The sequence below is a fragment of the Macrotis lagotis genome, chromosome 2 (assembly GCF_037893015.1).
Source record: "Macrotis lagotis isolate mMagLag1 chromosome 2, bilby.v1.9.chrom.fasta, whole genome shotgun sequence".
Lineage (NCBI taxonomy): Eukaryota > Metazoa > Chordata > Mammalia > Peramelemorphia > Peramelidae > Macrotis > Macrotis lagotis.
The window spans coordinates 123,945,468-123,963,845 of record NC_133659.1 but is presented as its reverse complement, the minus strand read 5'-3'; the positions used below and the strand labels follow the sequence as shown (position 1 = coordinate 123,963,845).

General features: G+C 33.6%; 1 protein-coding gene across 2 annotated transcripts in view; it reads right to left on the bottom strand.

Annotated features, from left to right (window-relative positions):
- The window catches only part of IARS2 (isoleucyl-tRNA synthetase 2, mitochondrial), a 66,566-nt gene that overhangs the window by 14,878 nt on the left and 33,310 nt on the right, over nucleotides 1-18,378 (bottom strand). For both annotated transcript variants that reach the window (XM_074222702.1, XM_074222703.1), the window contains exons 13-17: nucleotides 7,734-7,836; nucleotides 6,198-6,291; nucleotides 3,236-3,338; nucleotides 1,642-1,744; nucleotides 124-249 (exon numbers count right to left, since the gene is read on the bottom strand). In XM_074222702.1, coding sequence (XP_074078803.1) covers nucleotides 124-249; nucleotides 1,642-1,744; nucleotides 3,236-3,338; nucleotides 6,198-6,291; nucleotides 7,734-7,836 — 529 coding nt within the window. The remainder of the gene's footprint in view (nucleotides 1-123; nucleotides 250-1,641; nucleotides 1,745-3,235; nucleotides 3,339-6,197; nucleotides 6,292-7,733; nucleotides 7,837-18,378) is intronic.

The following is an 18,378-nucleotide window of genomic DNA, read 5'->3' as shown; positions in this document are numbered from 1 at the left end:
AAATATTCTAAGTGCATGATATTTAGGAAAAACTGAAATTAATAATTTTTCTAGCTTCTTTAAAAGCAAAATGTATTTCTAATTGCAATTGTTTCCAGAAATATAGAGTTTAGTTCCTCTGACCTTGTCAATATCATCTCTGGCTGCATTAAGTACACGGGGTCCAATCTTCACCTCATTGAAGACATTTGATTCAGCTACCCACCATCGAAGGACATCTACGCCATAGGGAGGATCTTTGCTTTTATCCTTTTTATGAGAGAAATAAAACCAGTATTATTAAACTATGCATGTCAAAGTAGGTCCATAAGCAGTATGTGAAGTAGGAATATTTCAATCCAATATTGAAGGTTCAGAATACCAATAAAAATGAGGTTCAAATAGTAATATATTCTTGGTCTGTGTAATTTACTTTCTAGAAAACAAATTAGCTTATTGTAAAGGGAAGCTCTTGAATTGGAAGCTCTGAGTCAAAATGTTACCTGATATTTACTATCTGCAATCTTTAGCAAAGCACATAATCTCCTCTGACTTGTTTACATATAAAATCAGGCATTTAGGGTCCCTTCCATCTCTCATTCTACTATCCTATGATCTTAAGTTGATCAATATTATGGGCTAAAAAAGTGAAGATTATCAGCAACACTGATTTATGTCTGTTAATAATATCAATGATCTTCAATTCTCCAAAGATAAATGTATCAATTTTCTAAGTGTACCAAAATAAAGTGAATATTTAATAGGTTGTTTTTTCTGAAGTCTTATCTTCTCCTAGTAGCCTTCTCATATATAAAATAATAGGTGGATTATATTTTATAATATAGGCTGGATAATATATTAGAATTGTAGTGACTATTAATTGCTTGTTATTAAACTGGAGTCAGAAGACTCATCTTCCTGAGTTAAAATCTGGCCTCTAACTTTTACTGTATGAACCTAAGCAAATCATTTCACTGTTTGCCTCAATTTCCTCACTGAAAAATGAACTAGAGAAGGGAATATACACTACTCTTATATCTAAAGTTGGGGTAGCTAGGTGGCACAGTGGATAGGGCCTCAGTCCTGGAGTCAGGAGGACCTGAGTTCAAATTTGACTTCAGACACTTAAGAATTCACTTAACCCCAATGCCTTGTGGAAAAAAAAAAAACCCAAATCTAATATCTAAAATCAAGAACACACAAAGAGGTTGATTAAGAGTCGGATACAACTGAAAAAAATGACTGAACAAAAAACACTTGAACTGTTTATGAAAGAGACAAAAATTTAAAATAATTCATATGAAACTGATACTTGTCTAAAAATAAGTATGACTTAATCCCTAAATATAAACTCAAATCTAATATTATATTGAATATTAGCATGACCTTAGATAGAACAAACAACCTCCATTTTTTAGTTCCATCATTTGAAAAATGAAGACAGGGAAAGATCCCTTGGCAAGTGACTCCACATGATACATAAAGCAATTTAAAAAAAATCAAGGAGTTAAATATTAGAACAATCTAAAAACTATAAAATGTTTTAATGAATAAATTATATTTTATGTATTTCAGAAAACATAATAAATATATAATATTAATAATTACAATATGATAGATATATTATATAAAAAATACATATATTTTTTATAAATCACTTACTTGGCCTCCATTGATGATAAGATCTGGACTAATCACATTTCCAAGAGATTTAGACATCTTTTCTCCTTTTTCACTAAGAGTAAAACCATGAACCAAAACAGTCCTGAAAAGGAAAATCAACCATTTTCATAAGCAAGAGTATTAGATAATAAAACACAAACTGCCTTAAAAATTATGACAATCTTTTGTAAAGTTATTAAAATCAACACACTTAATCAAGTTGCTTAAAATAGGTGGCATTAAAAGAAAAAGGTCCACACAGCAAAGTGCTTTGGTAAAAATATGAGTCTAAATGTGATTTTTTTTAGTTAAGGGAAAGAAAAATAAATAAGATAAATGTTTTATAAATGAAAATTTGGAGGAAAAACATTTACTATTCTATTAATATCTGGTAGCATATACAATTGACTATAGTAGCTAATTATCCTTCCAAAATTCTTTCATCTTTTGGCAGTAAGGTTCTTAAAAACTGCTTTCCTTTTGTGGCAGCAGTCACAGGTATCATTCATTCTGAGCTTTCAATCATTATTCAACAAGAGGAGGTGAAGAGCACTAAAAACCTTGAGAACATATCAATTATGTCTAGGAATCTAAGAAAAACATTAAATTTTTGTTTTGGACTCATTTGGGGAGATAGTCAAGATGGAATGGACAAAAGAGTTTCAATCTAGTAAAAATAAATAGTGATAATATAAATTTTTTCTTCTGGTCTGAAGTTGTGATTTTCATCAGTGTAGAGCATTTCCAGAGAAGGAAACTCCTTTTATCAATGAATATTAATAAATGTTCTGCAACTTCTTATTTATTTGAAGTACTATCATATAGTAAAAATGATTCAGTCAAGATCATGTAGCTACTATTATCTCAGAGGTGGAAGGTGATGTCAGATCTTGACTTCAGGGCCTGTTACTATACCACATTGCCTCTTAATCTCCAACTAATTTTGTAAAACTCTTATATTTTTATGTTATATTTCAGTTTCTAATCCAATGGAAGTTACAATACTGTCATTCTAAGTCAAGTTAAATTCTAGGCTCTGTTACCAAATGTTTGTGAATATTAGAAGTATAAATGGTATTTAGGGTTCAAAATATTCTCTCCTCCTCTAAGCATATCCCATTCCCTCTGTCTATCCAAAGCTTACCAATTCCTCAATCAAAACTCCTCCCTCAATTATGACAGGTTATTATGATCCACCTATAGGATTTATAATCTATGGTAAAAAGAATTTAACTTTAAGTACATGTCATTGATTTCATATATATATATATCTTATGCCCCAATATTTTTTTTTTTTTGCAAGGCAATAGGGTTAAGTGGTTTGCCCAAGGCCACACAGCTAGGTCATTATTAAGTGCCTGAGGCTGGATTTGAACTCAGGCACTCCTGACTCCAAGGCCAGTACTCTATCCACTGTGCCACCTAGCCGCCCCAAATCCCCCAATGATATTTTAAGGACTCAGAAGCCAGGAAGCATGTTTTGATTTTTTGGCATCCAACTCCACTCCACCAAACACTGTGTTTGGTCTTTCATAGGTGCTTAATAATTTCACTGAAATGTGCAGCCTGGCTTATTTGGGAAGTACATACTTACTTAAAAGGAGCTCTATTCTTTGCTGCCAAACTAGTTAATAAAGAAGAATGAAACCAGCCTCCGAGCTGGTCTTTTCCCTCCAAGTACAAATCTGCTCTTTGGTCTGCAAATTATAGAAACATAAAGAAAAAACAAATTCAGAGTTAACTAAAATAGAAAAAAGATACTTTCACATTCAGATCTGGCAGTTATGAAAATTGCATGCCTTTTATTCTTTTTAATCATGTACATTATGTATGCATACATTATGAACAGTTGGTATAAATATATTCTGCATTTTTGTTTATTCAGCGTATCTGTAGGTATTCATCAAATGAGCTTTTATTAAATACTGTGTGAGTTTCTGAACCAAGCTTCAGTAGTACAAAGAGAAAGCAAAAACAGTCCCTTCCTTCCAACAGCTTATATCATAGTGGGTAAGAGAGCAAACAAATACAGGATCCAATACATCCATGATAGAGAAAAAAGCAATAGCTCTTGAAATGCTCCCACTGACAGGGAAGAAAGACATCCAGAATCAGAACAATGTGAGAAAAGATGAGAAAAAAATTGAGTATAGGCAATTTTCAAGAAGTTTAAGGAGGAGGAGGAGAGATAAATTATAGTAGTTTATTAAAATGGTAAAACTCTAGAAAGGATTTTTTAAAAAATTGAGACTTGGACACGTAGACAGCAGAGAGGAAACTAATAAACAGGACGATTTTGAAGATTAGAAAAGGCATTGGGGTGGCTAGGTGGCGCAGTGGATAAAGCACCGGCCCTGGAGTCAGGAGTACCTGGGTTCAAATCCCGTCTCGGACACTTAATAATTACCTAGCTGTGTGGCCTTGGGCAAGCCACTTAACCCCGTTTGCCTTGCAAAAAAACAAAAACAAAAACAAAAAAAAGGGCATTGTATAAAAGAAAACAAGAAAGGGCGGGACTGAGGGTACATGAAAAAAGGTTATAGAATTCCAAAATTAAGATGACTGCAAGAATATCCAAATTAGGAAATCATTAACATGCACTAGTACTAATCTGTTAAAGTAGTTATAAATACAAATTATCCAATAATTCATATTTGTATTGTTTGTCTTTTTATATTTATATTGATATATAACATTCATATATTATATTATAGTTTATAATTTATATTAATGATAATCTGCATATATTTGTGCACTATAAAATAAATGATAAAAAGAGATGCTGTTGTCTGTAGCATATAAGTAATTCAGAAATATCAACTATACAATGGGTATGAGACCTGGGGATTCAACATCTGGTAAGGACTAAAAGGACACTCTTGCTTATTCTGCCAGTCTTGCAGGTGCTTCTAAAGTGTTATGGTCCAAAAGAAACAAACAAAAACAAAAAAGGGAGGGTGGGGCAGGTGGGAAAGAGTCAGAGAAGGATGACACCAATTAACTTACCCCTGAATAGCTACAAAGCAAGGGCAATAACATTAGATCTGCAAAATTAAAGGAAGTTTCAATATTTACGAGATAGCTGTTAAAGCATGATTATTTACCTCAAGGCTTCCTGTTCTCTTATTGGAATCAGAATAATAAGTAAGGAGCTCTTTGTATTCATTTTAAAATGAAAACAAAATTAATGAGGATTAATACAAACATTTCTTTTAAACATTCTTTATTAATATTTTAGGGGCAGCTGGGTGGTGCTGTGGATAAAAGCACTGGCCCTGAAGTCAGGAGGAACAGAGTTCAAATTCGGCCTCAGACACTTGACACTAGTTAAAGTCACCTAAATCCTGATTGTCTCACTCTCTACCACCTCTCCAAATGTTGTGAATATGAGTGAATTTATTTTTTTTTAGGTTTTTTTTTTTTGCAAGGCAAACGGGGTTAAGTGGCTTGCCCAAGGCCACACAGCTAGGTTAATTATTAAGTGTCCGAGACCGGATTTGAACCCAGGCACTCCTGACTCCAGGGCCGGTGCTTTATCCACTACACCACCTAGCCACCCCTGAGTGAATTTATTATTTAAAGAATTGATTGTAAAATAGAATTCTTTTAAAATTTTCAGGTCTTGATTTTTTTAAAACTCCATTTTAATCTCTTAATTGAAGATATATTTGACCTAATGCCAAATTTGTAAAATAAAACCCTCTCTTTGCTAAATCTTGTCAGGACAAAAGTGAAAATGGGTATGAAGGCTAAAAGATAATCAGAGCATCTAATATCAGTAATCACTACAAAAGACTATTTGTCCTAACAATAATGATTGCTTTTTTTTGCAAAATAGAAACTTTAGTATATCTGGAAAAAATGTTAAACACTAGAGACTCAAACTACTTGAGATTAAGTAGCATACAAAAACAGTACAAGAGGTAATATTGCTAAATTCAGAAAAACAATACTTAAGTTGTCATTGAATTTATTAACAATATTATAAAAGATTTTGAAGGTAGCTTCCTGAGTATTAGGTTGACCATCTATTGAATAGATATAGTTTAAGAAAATTCTTACTTTGCTAATTAGTGGCATTTCTGGAGAAAAAAACAAACTAAATCTTTTAAATGTAAACACTCTGAATCATTTATTTATTTAGACTCTTTCAGTCACTTTCTCCTTTTCCTATCTTTCATACTTAATTACCTTAGTAAAACATTTCCCCCTCTATATTTCATTTCTCTTAATCAAAGTAATTAAGCAAAAGAATAGAAGAATAGTATTGTTATATACTTTTATGTGTATTTAAAAAAAATGTTATGTCATAAAATATTCAGAAAGCATGTCCAGAGTAGACCTGTATTGTGTACAATCCAGGTTCTGCCATGGACAAGCACCATAAAATATATTATTTAACCTGCATCAGTATAATATTGCTAAAATAATGTTACAATTCTAAGATTAATTTTTAAAAAGAGGAAATTTATTTCAGGTTTTGAGTTTCCCCACATATTTTTTAGATCTCAAAGCTTTTAATGATGACATAAAATGACATTCTCTTTATTTAATACCTGGAAGAACACAATTCCATGACGTTCCACTTTCAAACCATATATCCAAGATATCCTGACCTGGCACATATTCCAATGCATCAGGACCACCAAGCTAATGAGACAGAAGTGAAAAAAAAAAAAGCATTTTTAATTACACAAAAACATTATAATTAGGTAACATACTATCATTAAATTCAGATAAACTTATACTTCAGCTGTCACTGAATTTTCTTATACTAAATCTATGTATACTAACAAAATTATTAAAATATTCAAACATTTTTCTAAGCATTAAGTAAAATCAAGTTTTTTCTTCTGTCTATCCCATTACAACACAAATATTTAACAAGCTGGATGTGATTTCTCTTTCAGTTGATCCTTTCACATTTCATGCTTCTTGAATGGAATTGAACAATTCAATTAGCAAGGGGAGGCTAGGTGGCACAGTGGATAGAGCACCAGCCCTGGAGTCAGGAGGACCTGAGTTCAAATCTGGCCTCAGACACTTAATAATTACCTAGTTGTGTGGCTGTGGGCAAGCCACTTAACCCCAATGCCTTGCAAAAAAACTAAAAACAAAATAATCCAATTAGCACATTGTCTATGTACACCCTAATTTCCTTCTATAAATTGCTAGAGACAAGACCTGTTTCTTTTTATTTGTCCCAGCTTCTAAGGACGCCCTCTGTTTATGCAGATTGCAAGTCAATCATGCCCTCCTGTTCCATGGGATCCTTGTCTATGCCTTCCCCTATGTTCCCCACAGCAGGTCAATTCAACACCCAGGACATTATCCTCCAAATCATTTTTAATTTGTTAGGAGTTGGGCTATCCATAATTTGTTTTCATACTTTCCACCACTTCCTTTTCCTATTATATATTTCCTTAATGTCTTTACTTATACCCAGTTATATCTTTTCCATTGCCCCTTGGGTTATCTGCTTGACTAGTGGCATCTATTTTTAAAAAAAGGATCTTAAGTCAGAGATTTAAGGTTTAGAAGGGATTCCAGATATCTGAGACTTACCAACTTTTACAGACTAACTCTGAGCAACTTCCAACATAAATATAAGTATTTATGACACATTGTAGCTTAAAATTGAACTTCAGGTCACTAATATTAGCAGAAATGTACACACAGCTTTCATTTAAAAACACTTTTTCCCCTCACAACCTTGAGAGTAGGTAATGCAAGGGTTATTATTTCTATTTTGCATATATGAGGAGACTGAGGCCCAAAAGTAAAACAACTTGCTCAGTAGCAGAGTGTTAGAAACTGAGATTTGGGACTTGAACACAGCTTTTCAATTCAAAATCCAACACTCTTATTCCTATATCACCCTATCTGAATAGAGTGACAAGGGACCCCCCCCCACAATATTAAATCCTATCCTGCTCCAGGTAGAAAGACCCTATTTTTAAGCCTAGATTACGATTTTTGAATTTTACTAACTAAAAAGCCAATTTAAAAATTTATTTATAAAATAATTATTAAACTTAAAAAAAAATCACCCCAAGCACTTTAGTATTCAACATTTGCAATGAGAAATTTACCTCAGATACTACATTTTTAGGCAGAAGCTGGTCAGGAGGAAGAGTCCACCAGATATCACTTCCATGCATTTCTACTAATTGAACAAGATGCTCAACTGTTTGGCTGTTGAAAAAAAAAAAACCACATACACACAGACACAATCAGAAGCAGTGAAGTAAATACTGTAGCTAAGGTATAAGGAAACAATAATAACAATTACAGAATCAACGTCTTACTTCCAAAAACCAAATCGAATTCTTCAGTTATAAAGCTATAGCTGTAGGCTACGAGACACTTATTCATTTCACACCATTTCAGAAACAAATCTATTATTCTAACTTCTCTACAAATTTATCCTTCTAAATTTATTCTTCAAAATTTTCTTATTATGACATAGGAATTATCATTCTGCCACTACAAGGCTCAAAATGCTTTAGTCACTTCTGCAAAATGAACCAAAAGCATTTAAATACTTTGTGCCACCAAGACACCAGACCAGAAAGGACAATGACCAGAAAGGACAATAATCAATGTTGGAAGGGATATCTGGGATACTAATACATTGTTGGTGGAGCTGTGAACTCATCCAGCCTTTCTGGAGAGCAATTTGGAATTACACTCAAAGGGCAATAAAAATGTGCATACCCTTTGATCCAGCAATACCACTACTGGGTTTATACCCTGAAATATCATGAAAAAGGGTAAAAAAAACCCATCACTTGTACAAAAATATTCATAGCAGTGTTGTTTGTGGTGGCAAAGAATTGGAAATCAAGTGAATATCCATCAATTGGGGAATGGCTGAACAAATGAAAACACTATTTTTCTATTAGAAACCAGGAAGGATGAGAATTCAGAGAATCCTGGAAGGATTTGCACAGATTGATGCTGAGCGAGATAAGCAGAACCAGAAGAACACTGTACACCCTAACAGCAACATGGGGTTGATGATCTACTTTAATGGACTTGCTCATTTCATCAGTGCAACAATCAGGCATAATTTTGGGGTATCTATGATGGAGAATAGCATCTGTATCCAGAGAAAGAATTGTGGGGTTTGAACAAAGACCAAAGACTATTGCCTCTAACTTAAAAAAAGGGTTCTTATTATGTAAGATATTTTTTCTTAGATTCTTATATTTTATTTTTTCCTTAAGTATATGATTTCTCTCTCAACATATTCAATTTTGATCAATGTTTTAGCATGGAAACAATGTAAAAACTATCAGACTGTCTTCTGGGAGGGGTAGGGGAAGGGAAACAAAATGGGGGAAAAATTGTAAAATTCAAAAAACAATAAAAAAAATAGTTTTGAGTCACATGTAAGGGATACAAATATAAAAGTAACCTGTTTCATTTTCAGGGACTTGTACTCTCAAAGTGGGTAAGCTTTACATATACTAGAAGAAGTGGCTATAGAAAGGTGCTTCGATCTACTAAAGCATAAGGGTCATAAACGCAGATGAAGGGATCTCTAATGACATTCCCATTCTAGAAACAATGGTACAAAGGCTATTCTCTAGAAAATGGGTATGAACCTTTTCAAAAGAATAAGAGCAAAGTATAACCAACCATATAAAAGCAATACTCTAAATCATTAATAAGAGATACACAATGAAAACAATGCTAGGGTTTCATCTTCTACACTGCAAACTGGCTAAGTTCACGAAAAATAGAATAGTCAATAATGAAGAGCTTGAGGGAAGGCATTAGTGCAATGCGGGTGGAGTTAAGAACCAGGATAACCATTATAACCATTATAAAAAGCAATTTGGAATTATTCAAATAAAACTTATCAAAATAGCCATATCCTTTGAACCAGAGATTTTGTTCTTTGCTTGTACTCCAGAGAGCACTGATAAATATCCATATATAGCAAAATATTTATAGAAATCTTCTTTATGATAACAAAGAGTTGAAAACTCAGCAGATGCCCACTGACTGCAGAATAGCTAAATTGAAGTATATGAATAATAGAATATAATCATGCTATAAGAAATGATGAGATGTGATAAGATCTACATGAATTAATGCAGAGTAAAGTAAGTAGAACCAAGAAAATAATATGTACTATGACTACAGTACTACTACAAACACACACACAATCCAAAGTGAATGCTGCAAAATTATAAAGAACAAGTCTGGCTCAAAAGAAGATTATGATAAAACACTCCCACCTCACCCCATTTTAGAGATTGGGATCTATAAGATTTACACATTATACATATGTTCTGACTTCCTTTATCAGTTATACTGATTTTTCCCTCTTCTTTTTCTTTTGGTTTTGAAAAAATATTATTTGTTACGTGATTGAGGAGGGGAAACGATACCAGGAAAAAGTAGGAAATGCAGAAAAAGTCAATATAAACTTAAAAAGGGAGGGGGGAGCAACAGCTATTTTATTTAGATTCTCAGGGAAAAAAAATGGTTCCAAGTAGAAGAGAATATACATGTGTGTGGATGCAGTATAGACAGTAAGAAAATGGCCAGGGATATTTGGATGGGATATGAAACAAAGAATTATGACCCAGTTAGTCAGGAAACAGATATTGCCCAGAATATTATAATTGCCTCCAAATAATCTTCCTGCCTACACTACACATTCTCACCAGATAAAACCCTGACATATTTCTCTTCCTAAAATACTACTTTTCTATCAAGTCACCTTTGGGTTAAAAACCAACTAGGGTGGATAGTCGGGTATACAATTCCAATCTGACCCCAACCTATTTTTTGATTCTTATTTCCCAATACTCTCTTTAAGGTGAATCTCCTAATCTTGCCAAACTGATTCATCCCTTGTTCCCAGATTCCCAAATATGGCTCACTCAATTCCTCCTGCCCTCATTACCATTTCTTCGATCATGCCCTGCATATTCAAGTCCATCTCAATTTTTATCTCCCCTTGGAGGTCTTCCTGGCCCCTCTCAATTCTGTTATCTCCTTTTCTAGTAGCTTAGTTGTGCCTACTACTCAATTCACATTTAATCAAATACACAAGGTATTCTAAGTTGAACTTGAAATCAGGAAGTTCAAATCCTGTCTAGAACACTTTACTAGCACTGAACCTGCCTGGATTTCAATTTCATTTTCTTTATATTTAAAATGAATAGTACTCTTTAATCAATACACTACTAAAATGAAGATCATTTCTAAGAAGTCACACTATCAATATCCCAGAAAATACTAACATCTCTCCGAAGGGCTAGACAGTTATTGTGAAGGGCCGCAGAGGAATGAAGAGAAGGAATTTCAACCATAACAATGTTAAGCTCGATTTCGTTAGAAAGAAGAAAAAAGATGCATGATAAGTTTAAAGGAAGCTAAAAAAGAATTTGGAACAGTTTGCACAATCTGTAATTATGCAAAACATGACCAGAATAGTGGTCCTGGGTTTACAGGCCAAGGTAACATGCAAGTATCTTCATTTCCTTATCAACACCACTCCTCAAGAAAATAATTCACTTATTGAAATTTAGAAACTTGAGTGAAAAATAGATCCAAAGAATGCTCCAAGGGTGGCTAGGTGGCACAGTGGATAGAGCACCAGCCTTGGAGTCAGGAGTACCTGGGTTCAAATCCGGCCTCAGACACTTAATAATTACCTAGCTGTGTGGCCTTGGGCAAGCCACTTAACCCCACTGCCTTGCAAAAAAAAAAAAAAAAAAAGAATGAAGGACAGACTTCCAGCCAAGATGGTATAGAGAAGCCAGGTCCTGTGCTAAGGTCTCCTGATCTTCTCTCATAAACAATATGAAATAAACCTCTTTTTTGACTGTTAAGGCTGAATCATTTATTTCTGTCCTATTTGACTCTTTATGACTGCTTTTAGGGATTTCTGGCAAAGATATTGGAATGATTTAGCCGTATCCTTCTTCAGTTCATTTTACAGATGAAGAACTGAGATAAACAGGGTTAGGTAACTTGGTCAGGATTACATAGCTAATAAGTGTCTGAGGCCAGATTTGAACTCAGGTCTATTTGACTACAGTAAAGTAAAAAATAAAATAAAAGGGATAGATTTGATGTTCTTTAAGGCTCTTTCTATTCTATGATCCTTACCTGCCAAAATCAATTTCAAGCTCCCCAGTCCTAGAAAAAGTAATTCTAACATCAAGGCATAATAGAATACAGGCTGCACCTAAATTATGTCTTGAATAAAGAAAAGAATTTAGTAAAACAATATTCCCAATAGTCTAAGAATAAAGGCCTGGGACCAGGCAGAAGAGACAATGTCAAGTCTGAAAAGAATGATGTGTATCATATAGCTAGAATACATAAATTCATAAAGAAAGAGAAATAGGAAATAAATCTACAGTATAAGTTGTGACCAAACTGTGAAGCTCAATTCTCGTTCACTACTAACCTTTGCATTTCCAACTAATTAGGCAATAAATCTTGTTCATTATACATTTAAATGTCTTTCATATCTCACTTCTTTCCTTTTCCTCTCTCTAGGTCACCCCAAATCAAACTCTAATTTAATTCACATAATTGGAAGATTACAACTATTTTTACTTCAACAAAAGAGGAAAATTGAAGCATAAAGTAATTTGCCAAAATTACTCCCTCAAGTTCTGTGATTTATGTAAAAACTACAATGCCTGATTTATAAATTAAGTAATGTGAATCATCGAGAAATAAATAAACTTGCATCCAGAGTTCAAGACAGGTAAAAAGGCAGTCTCAGACGTTTAGTGAGTAGCCACAGCACATCAATTTTAAAGGTCAAGATCTATCTTTTTTTAAGAGAGTAAGGCACTAAACTTCTGAGTCTCAATTTCTAAAGTATGAGGGAGGCTATAAGACTAGGAAAAGCAGCTTTTTCATTCAAAACACACATCAGATTCTCTTCAAGAAGAGTGAATTAATACTGTATTGTTTTTTTTTTATTGATCCTATTTACAATTAATTGCTTTTGTCCTGTAACTGCTTAAGTCATGATTCTTTGTCTCTGAACTTATTTCAAGAGATTCAGCTGGTAGGTAATGGGTAAGGTTTAGAAATTCAGCTCTCTTGTTAATCCTGAATATATTCTTGCCTCAAGTAATTTAACTTGCCTTGGGGATGCCTGTGAACACCCCCAAGCTATTCTTCTAGAATGTTTAGTTTGTTATCTTGGACCTGGACTCTCAGGACTGAAGGAGGGGATTATAGCTAGCTCCTATTACCAAACTTCTAATCAATCATGTTGCTCCCCCTGTTTCAATCCTATAACCAATCATGCTGCCTTCAATCCTATTATGTCATCCACTCTGTTCTCTGTTCTGTACAACCCAAAACTTACAGAAGGCATCTTTGGCATAAATGGAGGCAAGCCATTGCCCATTTATTAACAAGCAGCATGCTCTTGTTGCTTACTCAGAAAAGTCTCAATTTACCCTTTTGTTAAATTTCATTTACAACATCTGTAAGCTTGCAGCTACTTCAGGAGAAACCTATTCCACATTTTAAAAAAAGTCTGATATTTTCATACTTATCGACCTTATAAGGACAGCAATATTCTAGTGGTACCAATGTATAATAAGGAAACCTTTTAACATAATTAAAATTCACATAATATTTCAAACATTCAAATCAGAAATTGAAAAAATCTTGTCTAAAACATGTATTAGGTCCCCTATAATAAATACCAAATGACAGAAAATGAATCATTATATTTGATATTGGGACAACTGCTTAATACTACCTACTTCAATTAACTGCAGTTTTACTCCACCTTTCTCAAAACAAGAACATTTTTTTAACTTTTTTTAGGTTTTTTTTTTTACAAGGCAAATAGGGTTAAGTGGCTTGCCCAAGGCCACACAGCTAGGTAATTATTAAATGTCTGAGACCGGATTTGAACCCAGGTACTCCTGACTCCAGGGCCAGTGCTCTATCCACTGCGCCACCTAGCCGCCCCCTAAAACAAGAACATTTTAAAAACAATTTGCTAAAATTTAAAAACATGGTTTATAAAATGTGCAGTAGAGAAATATATATATATATATTTCACACATATAACTGTTAACACTAAACCAAAGCCTAGTTAAAAGTAACAAAAAAGCAAAAAAAAATTCAAAATTCCTAAGTTCTATTTTTTTTTTTAATCTTTGAAATTTAGACATCATAGATTTTGGTCAATTAAGCATTTTTTCTTTATTTTTTTTGTTCCAGGTTTTTCTCTAGTGACTACTTCTTTATATTTTATTTTATTTTAATTTAAGGCACTGGGGGTTAAGCCTCACAGCTAGGCAATTATTATTATTTTTTTTTGCAAGGCAAATGGGGTTAAGTGGCTTGCCCAAAGCCACACAGCTAGGTAATTATTAAGTGTCTGAGGCAGGATTTGAACCCAGGTACTACTGACTCCAGGGCCGGTGCTCTATCCACTGCGCCACCTAGCCACCCCTGAATGCTTGTTATTGAAATTAAATAACATTATGACTACCAAGAAATGAAGAAATGGTTGCTATTTCAGAGGCCTCAATTTCTTTGTCTTCATAAGTAGAAAAAGACCAGAAGAAAAGTCATTTACAAAGAAATATTAAACAACTTCTCTAGGTAGTTTATTTGGGAAAAAGGCTAAGTGCCTATGATATGAACTTAAATAAGACAGGGGTCTGGTTCAGAATGAAGTTTCATGAATAAAATACTGTGTTATAAGTTTTAAACTTGCATTTTTAGAACAAATTACTAAAGGGAAATTTAATTTTAAATAAGAGAAATCAATGAAAGAAATCTTTAATTTCCAATTAGTGAACACTTTAAAAATTAAGATAAACAAGATAAACAAGATAGATAGTAACTGAAGAAAACTTTCAAATTATACTTCTGGAATATATTTAGTATAGCTGAGTTCAATATTGCTATAATTTTTTCTGAAAACAAATGCTTTACTTACTATAATCATAGATAATGATATGAAATTTAAATATAAGAAATTATTTCCTACATAACCATTGTTGTTAAATTAGAATTAAAAAAGAACTTTGAAAAATTACATAAACTATATAAATATATTTATCAATTTAACTTGAACTATCAAATTATTATTTACTCCTTACAGAGACAGTATTTTTTTTTTGCTATCTTGTTAAAAAAAAAACCTTTAAGAAATAATCTGGAGGTGTAGCTGGGTGGCTAGGTGGCGCAGTGGATAGAGCACCGGCCCTGGAGTCAGGAGTACCTGGGTTCAAATCCGGTCTCAGACATTTAATAATTACCTAGCTGTGTGGCCTTGGGCAAGCCACTTAACCCCAAAAAAAAAAAAAAAAAAAAAAAAAAAATTGGTATGAATTTCACATTAAAGCATGCATAATTATAATCTTTGAAAGCCACTACTTGCCTATGTAAAAGGAAAAAAACAATTTCTCAAATGTCTCACCAAATGTAAATGATCAGAATGGATCAAAAGTTAAAAAAAAAATTTTTTTTAGTCTACTTTCTTGTCAGTCATTAGACTTTAGGCACAAACTAAATATTTTCTTCTGTTAAAAGATTTGATATGTCTCTGGACAAGTAATTTCCCAGTTTTACTTTGTCCAAATATTAAATAGGAAAATTAAGTCATGCTGATGAGATCAGTGTTATCAAATGCAATAGCAACTTCAAGTGACTGTGCTGACTTTTTTTTAGTTCTCTTTGGTTATCAATAATCTTTTATTTATTGATGGTTAAGAATTTTTTTTAATATACATCATAGCTGTCTGAGTGATACTAACAGATTTGAAGCAGTGCAAACATACAGGACATTGACCTACAGAAATGACAGACAAATTTAAGCATATTCTCTGTTAATAGGTTATTTTTCTGTATTCTAGTTCTTAATGATGTAGTAATTCCTTCTTCATTACTGTAACACTTGAATTTAGGGAGGCAAAAAATGTTGCTTGGAACTTTATGAGGGATATTTTAGAAAAGAAATTGAATGATGTTTTGCCTTTTCTGCCCCAGCACCAGCCTCTGCTCCTATCTCCTCCTCTTCACATCTAAATTGTGGAAAATCAAATGATTCTTTTCTTCTTTATTGCAGTAGTATGCCAGTGCCCATCATGGGTAACAGCATCTCTACTGAAAGTCAGCACAGGGGTGGCTAGGTGGCACAGTGGATAAAGCACTGGCCCTGGAGTCAAGAGCACCTGAGTTCAAATCCGACCTCCAATAATAATTGGTACTTTATATGAGGAATATTTTAGAAAAGAAACTGAATGATATTTTGTCTTTTCTACCCCAACACCAATTATTACCTTACCCCATTTGCCTTGGAAAAAACCTTAAAAAAAAAAAGAAAAAAGAAAAAAAGAGAATGATTATTTGCTATATTTGTTTCCACATAACATCAGTAAACATTGAGCTAGGGAAAAAAAATTAACTGATTTTCAAGTTTATATAGGAAGCAGTAATAACAGCAGGTCAGGAAAGCAGTGCTTGGAATCAGGAAGCTATGTCTCTGAGTTCAGATGTGGTCTCAGACACTACTGGTGTGACTTTGGACAAGTGACCTAACAACCCCTTTATCTCAATTCCTCATCTATTAAATGAGTTGGAAAAGGAAATGGAAATTACTCCAGTATCTTTGTAAAGAAAACCCCAAATGTGGTCACAAAGTGAAACGTAAGTGAACAACAAAAATTTCTAAATACCTTAAGGTTTACAAGTCTCAAGAGAGAGCTAAAATTTAAACATTATGCCACATTTTATGATGCAGCTTTTCTATTCTTAGTGGGAGAGGCAATGTGGTTCCCACACTTTCCACCACTATGGTTGAACCAGGGAAACTATGGATGTGACAGATCAATCTCACAGAAACTGTCACTAGGTATCCTCAGGGGAGACAGGATAGACCTGACAACCCAGAGCAGAAGCTAAGGAGAAAAGGGTCCAGGTGTTAACTAGAAAGAGAAGTAGCTGGCATCTTAAAAGAAGCTACCTTATCAGTATAATCCATAGTATGTCATTAGAGCTTATCAGATTCCCAGTAAGGAGTTAACTCCAGAATATAGGACAAAGAAAGAACCAAAGACAAAAACTGTGTTTAGTTGCCAGGAAGCAGAGCTAAAACAGAAATTCCCAGAAACTTGAGCCTGGTGTTGGACACAATATCCAGGACCAAGTATGACCTATCAACCCATCAAAACAAGAGAATGAGATGAATAAAGAATAACCAAAGAATAACCAAAGCTCCAAAAGAGAAATCAAGGCTGAGGATATTAGCAAACAGATGAAAATGCTGGAATATAATGAAGTAAGAGAAAAAAAAAGAATGCTACAAGAAATCTAACTAGAGCCTCAGAGAAAAGAATACAAGGAATATAAAAGTACCTAGAAGAAACTGAAGTAGGGGAAAATATTAAGAAATATTAAGAAAAATCTATTCTTTAATCTGTTCCCTCTATATCAACCATATGCCTTCCATTTAATACTGATCCCACTACCATCTCAATTGTCCAGGTTATAAGATGAAGTCAATGAACTTTTAGTAAAGCACCTTGCCCCAAACTGGTAAGAAAGGACTCCTGTAAATCCCAGTCCCAGGCCAAAAACATGGCACAAGCAACTAAACAATGGTATATTAATAGTATAGTATATTAGTGGTATGATATATTAATGCCTCAGCCTGAAAGAATTAAGTTTCTGCACAAATAACCTAATTACCTCATCCCTGCTCTCTGGGCTACCTGCCTCCAAGTCCTGCTTAAAAGCTTGCTCACTCAGTTGAGTTTCTTGATTTCCTTTAGAAGATCGACCTGCTGAGAAGCATAATTCCCCAAATAACCTTTCACTCCCCTATGCACTTCTTTACTATGTATCCCAGCTTGCTCCTCTCCTTTGAAGGTCAATCTGCTCTTGGAGAGCATCATCCCCAAATGAACCACCACCTTCATCATGCAGCTGGAAACATATTAATCTAAGCCTAATCACTGTCTCATGGCCAGTCCCTTTCTTAACTGTGTTGTATTCCCCAGACAAAAGTTCTTCTTTGCTTATATTTATTGTCTTAAAAATTACCTTGCTAAACCTAACCAGTGAGCTTTTTGGAACTTGTGAAATTTGAAACAACCTGTGAATTAAAATCTATTTGTAATTGTTTCAGAGGACTAGAGAAGTATTAATTGCTACTCTTGAAAGCTAATATAATAAAAATGACAATACTTTCTAAATTAATCAGCTTTTTCATGATTGTTCCAAATTATTATTACTTTTTTTTAGGTTTTTGCAAGGTAAACAGGGTTAAGTGGCTTGCTAGGTAATTATTAAGTGTCTGAGACCAAATTTGAACCCAGGTAACTCCTGACTCCAGGGCCGGTGTTTTATCCACTGCGCCACCTAGCTGCCCCCCGAATTAATTTTCAAGGGAAGCAAGGAAGAAATTATCTGTTGGATCCTTAGAAGAACTCATAATTAAACAAGTAACAGAGAAAATCACAGAAGAAAAAATGAACAACTTTGATTATATAACACTAAAAATTTCTTGCAAAAACAAACCTAATGTAGTTTTAAATTAGAAGGGAAATAGTAAATGGGGAAAAGAAACCTTTGCATAAATTTTTTTATAAAGACCTTTTTAAGATATATATATATATATATGACAGATTCAAATATATAAGGCTAAATTGTATTGCTCAAAGAAATGAAAGAAAAGGACATATATGTACCCTCTAACATACACATGTATATATA